The sequence below is a fragment of the Lynx rufus genome, unplaced genomic scaffold (genome assembly GCF_022079265.1).
Source record: "Lynx rufus isolate CCGP_SWC_20201006 ecotype Redwood Valley unplaced genomic scaffold, mLynRuf1.p SCAF_40, whole genome shotgun sequence".
Lineage (NCBI taxonomy): Eukaryota > Metazoa > Chordata > Mammalia > Carnivora > Felidae > Lynx > Lynx rufus.
Genome location: NW_025814857.1, coordinates 48397 through 55977, shown reverse-complemented (window position 1 = coordinate 55977; position 7581 = coordinate 48397). Strand labels below are relative to the sequence as shown.

At 50.4% G+C, this 7581-nt stretch overlaps 1 protein-coding gene across 1 annotated transcript; it reads left to right on the top strand.

Moving 5' to 3' along the window:
* The first annotated feature begins 4862 nt into the window (after positions 1–4862).
* PNMA3 (PNMA family member 3) lies at positions 4863–6254 on the top strand. The gene has a single exon (XM_047097739.1). It carries the CDS (start codon positions 4863–4865, stop codon positions 6252–6254), a length of 1392 nt encoding a protein of 463 aa, XP_046953695.1.
* The last annotated feature ends 1327 nt before the right edge of the window (positions 6255–7581 follow it).

Genomic DNA, 7581 nt, shown 5'->3' with positions numbered 1-7581 from the left:
TAACTTTTTTGATAATTACATCTGCAATGAATGTCTTTAATTGCAAATAAGGCCACATTCTGATATACTGGAGGTTAGGATTTCACCATATGAATTTTGGGAGGATATAATCCAACATATAGCAATCTTAAATAATTAAGGGGAGTAATTTCTGTCTATACATGCATTCTCCCACAGAAATTTATTATAGTCCACAGCAAAAACTTCATTGACCCAAGAATGGTAATTCAGAGGAGGTATTGTAATCTGACTGTGTGTAAACATTTAGAATGTTATTGGCTGTGAGTACCCAAAATATGATTCAATGTCAGCCATGTGAGTGAGCCATCTTAGGTTTCCAGCCCAGTTATGCCTGCATATCATTAAATTCCCAGCTCACATATTCAACCACATGAGAAACCCTAAGTGAGAACCGCCCAGCTAAACTTTCCCCTAGTTCCTAACTCACAAAATTGTGAGCAAAATAAAATGGTTGTTGTAAGCCAGTATGCTTTGGGTAATTGGTTACCAATTGGTTACCAACAAAAGTAACTTAAATAGAAAAAGTTTCCAGATTACACAAAGAACTCCTATGAAGCATAAAAATGAGAAACTTCCAATAAAGAAATGGGAAAGATTAGTAAGAATTTCAAACAAAAGGAATCAGAAATGGACCCCTAACTAAGGTATTAAACCTCATTTATAATCAGAGAAATTCAAAGTAAAACATAAGAAATAACAATTGGCATCCCTCTAAATTGGCAACATTTAAGTCACGTAATATGTTGGTGATGATGTGGAGATTGATAGAGGTATAAATTGGTATATCAAACTGAAGAACAGTTTGACAATGTATCTTAACACTAAAAATAGTCTTTGACCCAGCAATGCCACTGCTAGGTACATACCATAGTGAAACTCTCCAACAATATTTTAGAGAAGCATTATTTGTGATACTAAAAATGAGAAACAACTTATATATCCATCAATGTGAAAACTTATAAGTACATTTTTGTATACACACACACACATACACATACATACACCCCTACAATGGAATATTATACAGAAGTGAAAATTGATGAACCGAACTTGCATGTATCAAAATGGTGATTCTCACAAACAATGATTAGTTAACTAGATGGGTGAATACCAACAATATGATACCATTTATACAAAGTTTAAAACATGAGAACACAATACTTCCACTTGTTTAAGATAAATTTATTTGCAGTGGAAATACAAAAGAAATGCAAATGCATAACATTGCTTCCCTCTATGGGGCAGAGAGCAAGAGGCTATTGGGAAGGAGTATGCAAAGAGGTTAACTTCACTGGCAGTGTTTTACATCTTAGGTAGTAGGTATCAAAGTATTGGTTGTACTTTTTATGACCTTTTGTATGTTTAATGTTGTAGAATGTATTTTTTATAGTATTTACTTACCAGAAACTCTGGTAAAAAAAAAAATCCCAGGTCTATCTCAGACCCAGCAGATCAGACTCCCCAGAGGTAGGGCTCAGGAATTTGTTCTCTAAATAACCCTGACACTACTGGTCTAAGCTAGGAGAAGGCCACTCCAGTGGAGGTGGCCTCCTTCATGCTCTATTATACTTTCCACTTTATAAGTGGAATTTATCTACCAGTTCCTCAATTTCAGTGCCTTTGTGCTAGAATCATGCAAGGCAATGGAGACATAAAAGCAAATAAGATATTTTTACTGGCTTGAAAATCCTTCTATTTAAATAGAAGAGACATTATTCTTTACCATCCTTTGAGCACAGAGTCAAGGAGGCCCTAAAACCAGAGGAAAGTTTATCTCCAATTACAAAAGGGTTCAAAAACTTTCAAACTAAGCATATTGAAATATATCACTTCAACCCTGGTGTCTCCAAATCACTCTTTCCTGACATCCAGGATATCCACAGATCTGCTGCATTGCACCTGGCTGGGACCTCTACATGCCTTTTCCCAGAGATATTCTGCATGTCCCCTTTTTCCTTGGAGATGCCTTTGCATCTCCCCTTGATGTCTCATAACTTTGCCATTTACTCATTGTGTCATTTTGGGCTGGTTGTGTTCCTTCACTGAGACTCATTTCTGCTTCTGTAAGTTGAGTAGATGGTTAAGTCCTCTGAGTGGCAAAACTGGGAACTGTATGTAGTCTTCCAGATAACTATGCTATTTCATTACCATCCCAGGATCACAAAAAGCTGATTTGGAAATTGGCAACCAAGTGTTTTATAAGAGACATGGATTTTGAGTAACTTAGATGTTTTTAAGAAAAAAAGATACACATGGTAGACTTTCTTTTTTTTTAATTTTTTTAATTTTTTTTTTATTTTTGGGACAGAGAGAGACAGAGCATGAACGGGGGAGGGGCAGAGAGAGAGGGAGACACAGAATCGGAAACAGGCTCCAGGCTCCGAGCCATCAGCCCAGAGCCCGACGCGGGGCTCGAACTCCCGGACCGTGAGATCGTGACCTGGCTGAAGACGGACGTCTAACCGACTGCGCCACCCAGGCGCCCCCACATGGTAGACTTTCAAAGCACCCCTGACTAGTCCCATTCCATATGCCATAGAAAGTGAATCACCACTTTTGAGAAAAACAATTTTTAACAATTTTCCCATTTTCCTACATGATTGAATAGAAGGAAACCTACAAATCTAAAGTTGAGCCAATTTACTCTCTAGTAAATATGAGGAGGATTTTTCCTCCTCACATGGACTGTGAGTGGACAGAAATAAGGGAAGTAATTCTAATGTGGGTGACATAACCAGAATAGAAATAGTCCTAAGTCTACTCAAAGGGTTATGGGGACCAATTTAGAATCTAATTTCAATTCCACCTGCATTAAGGTGCATGCTTTTGTATATGTCCCTTCACCTCTCTGAGCCTCATGAGTCAAATAAGGATGCTAATACCTACCTCTCAGAGTTCTGGTGAGAGATAAAAGAAATAAGTTTTATGAAGTCATGGTAGGAACGTTTATCCAGTTTGAGCAGAGAAAAGCACTTAGAGGTCATTATTACATGGTCCCTGTCAGGGAAACAGAATGCATCATCACAATGTGGAGTGGGAATGCAAGTGAACAGTTCTTTTTTTATATATTAAATATAATTTATTGTCAAATTAGTTTCCATACAACACTCAGTGCTCATCTCAACAGGTGCCCTCCTCAATGCCCATCACCCACTTTCCCCTCTCCCCCACCCCCATCAACCCTCAATTTGTTCTCAGTATTTAAGAGAACCCCAATGTTTATAGCAGCAAGTGAAGAGTTCTATGCCACACCCAGTACAAGGTGTCTTTCCAGACTTGGCTGGATGGGTGAGCCTAACCTGGGCATCCACCACAGGTCCCTCCTTCTGTAGCTTGGGAGAGCTCTGCACACAGGAGGTGAGGATGTAGTTGGCAGAGCAGGCAGGAGCACAGACCACTGGACCTTTGCCTGAAGGGCAATCATTCCTTTCCTCTTTCTGATAACACTGGGACCCTACAGATGTAGTACAACCCACAGCCCACTGCCATCACGAAAAGGCAGGTCCAAGGGATTGGGCTCCAAATGGAGTGCTTTCTTTTCCAGACAGTGGACTTGCAGCACTCAAAATGGAAAAGGACCGAGCAAACCAGTACGCTGGGTCACCCTCCTTGGGGCAGGGCCCTGGCACTGGGGCAGCGACGCATCTTGGCCCGTCGTGTGCCCACAGCGGCCACGGCCCCCGCGCGAGTATGGGGACTGCTGACCCCCGGTTGCGGTGGTGTGTGCGAGCGCTCATGTGCGCAGGTGGCATCTATTCCACGTAGTAGCACCCGGACGAAGTGCTTCTCGCCTAGCTGGGACAGGACCCGTTCTGGGTGGAGTGGAGGAGGGGCGGAAACAGGTGAAGGAGCCCCAGAACGCGCCCCCATCCCGCGCTCCACCCATGCCAGAATGCAGCGCTGGCGGGCGCATCTCGGGCCTGCCCAGCGGCTCTCTGGTGGGCACCCGGGGATATGGACCCCTCGCCAGGCTGACGCCCCGAGAGCATGTTCCGGGAGGGGCGGGAGGTGGGCAGGGTTGGGTCTAGGATGGGGGCACTGGCTCTCGGGTCCCCAGGATCCCCACCTGTGCCAGCGCCCCCTCGGGGGCGGGGGAAGGAGCAGGTGACGTCACGCGCGGTCCCGGGGTGCCCGCGGCGGTGGCCACAGCCTGGCCGCGTGACCCGCGCGCGCCAATGGCCCGGCGGTCTCCGGGGCGACGCGGAGGGTCCGCGCTCCGCCGCCACTGCGCCCCCGCCCCGAGTCCGCACTGCAGAGAGTGGTGGCGAGCAGGCGCCGGCGCGCTAGCCCACGTGCCGCGCTGAGAGAGGGACAGGGAGAGGAAGAAGGAGAGGGAGTGAGAGGCAGCCAGGAAAAGAGGGGCGCACGACCCCGCTGCCGCTCGGCGCAGCCCCTGCGCCCCACCTGCTGGGACCTCGACGAGGAAGGACCCCGACCCAGAGGAAGGTAGGTACCAGAACCGGGGAGGGTGCGCTCAGCCCTCCGGGAGACCCGCCCGCCCGCCGCCTGCCCTCCGCCCGCCCCAGTAGGACTGCGGCAGCCCGCGGGGGCGAGAGGGACGCGGTGGGGAGGGGGCCGTGGCCCCGGCGGGCGGGTGGAAGGCGGGGCAGGGGTCTAGCCTGGGCTGCAAAGGCACCGCCCCGGGGGAGGAGGGTCACCTGGGGGGTGGGCGCGGCGGGGCGGAGGCGGGGGGGGGGCCGCTTAACTTCGCTCTCGCCTCGTTTGTATTCACAGGCTGTGGAGATCTGGGCTGTCTGCTGTCGCCCTGGGAGTTGGCCTGATACATGTGCACCACGCAGTGATCATTATCCCCTAAATTAGGCTCCACAGAGATTGGGGACATGCCATTGACCCTGTTGCAGGATTGGTGTCGGGGGGAACATCTGAACACGCAGAGGTCCATGCTTATCCTGGGGATTCCTGAGGACTGTGGTGAGGATGAATTTGAGGAGACTCTTCAGGATGCTCTCAGGCACCTGGGCAGGTATAGGGTCATTGGCAGGATGTTCAGGAGGGAAGAGAATGCCCAAGCATTTCTCTTGGAGCTTGCCCAAGATATTGACTATGCTTTGATCCCCAGGGAAATACCCGGAAAGGGAGGGCCCTGGGAAGTGGTTGTAAAACCTCGGAACTCAGATGGGGAATTTCTCAATAGACTGAACCGCTTCTTAGAGGAGGAGAGGCGGACAGTGTCAGATATGAACAGAGTGCTTGGATCAGACACCAACTGCCCTGCTCCAAGAGTGGCCATATCACCTGACTTCTGGACCTGGGCCCAGACCCTGGGGGCAGCAGTGCAGCCTCTGCTAGAACAAATGTTGTACAGAGAACTAAGAGTCTTTTCTGGGAACACTGTGTCCATCCCAGGGGCGTTGGCCTTTGAAGCCTGGCTTGAGCACACCACTGAGGTGCTACAGATGTGGCAGGTGCCTGAGGGTGAAAAGAGGCGGCGGCTGATCGAATGCTTACGGGGCCCTGCTCTGCAGGTGGTCAGTGGGCTCCGGGCCAACAATGCTGCCATAACTGTGGAGGAGTGCCTGGCAGCCCTGCAACAGGTATTTGGACCTGTGGAAAGTCGTAAAATCGCCCATGTGAAATTTTATAAGGCCTATCAGGAGGTGGGAGAGAAAGTCTCCAGCTTTGTGTTGCGTTTGGAACCCCTGCTCCAAAGAGCTGTAGAAAAAAATGCAGTATTGCGAAGGAATGTGAATCAGGCTCGCCTGAAACAAGTCTTAAGTGGGGCTACCCTTACTGACAAACTTCGAGACAGGCTTAAGTTGATGAAACAGCGAAGGAAACCACCTGGTTTTCTGGCACTGGTGAAGCTCCTGCGTGAGGAGGAGGAGTGGGAGGCCACTTTTGGTCCAGAAAGGGGGAGGCTACAGGGGCTGGATGCAGGAGTAAGGGCATCTGCCAGAGCCAATGCTCTCAGAGCAGTGTCTTTTGCTGCCCCTGGCAGCACTCTTCAGGCCAGGCCTTCCCAAGGTTCCCGGCGCAGGAGAGGCAGAGGACAGCATCGAAGGGGGCGTGTGCTAAGGGCCAGCTCCCGAGGTTCAGGAAAACGGAAACATCACACATTCTGCTATAGCTGTGGAGAAGATGGCCACATCAGGGCACAGTGTAGCAACCCTCCAAACCCGCTCTTGGTAAAGCAGAAGAGACAGGCTGCAATGGAGTCGGGAAATGGGAACAGGGCTTGGGAAAAGAGCCATCCCAAGCCCAAAGCCAAGTAGGCTCAGGAGAACAGGGCACCTCTTCTTATTTCAGGCAGAGGAAACAAAAGAGATATTGGAAAAAGGGAAAGGGGCAGCCCACAGAAACAGCAGGGGACTTGAGTGGGGTAGAGGGGCAAAGAAGCCATGCCCAGGCTGAGCCCCCTCATCCTCTACCAGATGAAAAAGACTCCACTCACCAAGCTACATGGGACTCAGTGAAGGCCAACAGTGCACTGAAGAGGTGCCAGAGACACAACTGGGGGGTTGCCCCACCCAGCACATGGGGTGCACCAGCTGCAGGCAAAGACCCCAACACAGCAGAGGCTGAAGAAAGTAGAGCTGGGGACTCATTCATCAGCCCCATCATCTGGCCACCCCCAAATGCCCACCCTGTGGGCTCTGAGCTAAAGATGCCAACTGGCCCGCAGGCCACGTGGGGCCTGGAGGAGCCTTCCCCAGGACCAGCCCTGCCTGAAGGAGTCATCTCAGGCAAAGAAGAGCTGTACAACAGACAGGTAATGCCCCAGACAGGAGGCCACATGGTCCAGCCTGTTTTCAAGATTATCTATCTACACTATTCTAGGGGACCCCCAGGAAGGCAGAGCCCTCAAGCCCCTGCACAAGTGAGGGCAGGAGAACCAAAGGCTCTGGGAGCCTAGCACCAGCCTACAGGCAGTTTCCTTCTGCTGCAGCCTGGAAGGGCTATAGGGGCAAGGAGAGCAAAAACTACAAGGAGAAGATCCTTGGGCCAGAGCTTCAGCTCAGCCTGGCAGGTGGGAGTACTGGTACTTGGTGGGCCAGCACCTCAAAGCTGGCTTTGGTGTGAGTGAGTGTGTAGCAGAGAAACTTTGGTTCCAAAGCAGGAGGAGGAGGAAGAGGAAGAGAAGGAAGTGGAAGAGGAGGAGGAGAAAAGGGCGTAGGAGAGAAGGAAGAGAAAGAGGTAAAGAAGGAGGAGGAGGAAAAGGTAGAGGAGAGGAGGAGGAGGGGGTAGGGCTTGGTGGTGGGAGGTTGTTCTGCTTTTGTTTATACAGTGCCACTGGAGACCAGGAGCCTGCAGGCAAGGAGGCATGGGACTGGCCTGGTGAACGACAACTCAGCAGCTGGCAATGCCAAGGCCAGCACCAAACCCTGCCAATTCAGGCAGCCAGTCTGGGAAGCACTCCTGAGTGGCTGGCCCTAGCCTAGATGAGGGGCACCTGAAAATGTCTGCCACCCACACTGGCCTGGGAGATGTTAGGAGCCGTCTCAAGGGTGCCAGCCCCTCAGGCCGCCCAAGAGGGGGACCCTCATTCACTGACCCCTGGAGCACGTCACTCCATGCTCTGGGAAGCCCACTTGTGTCTCT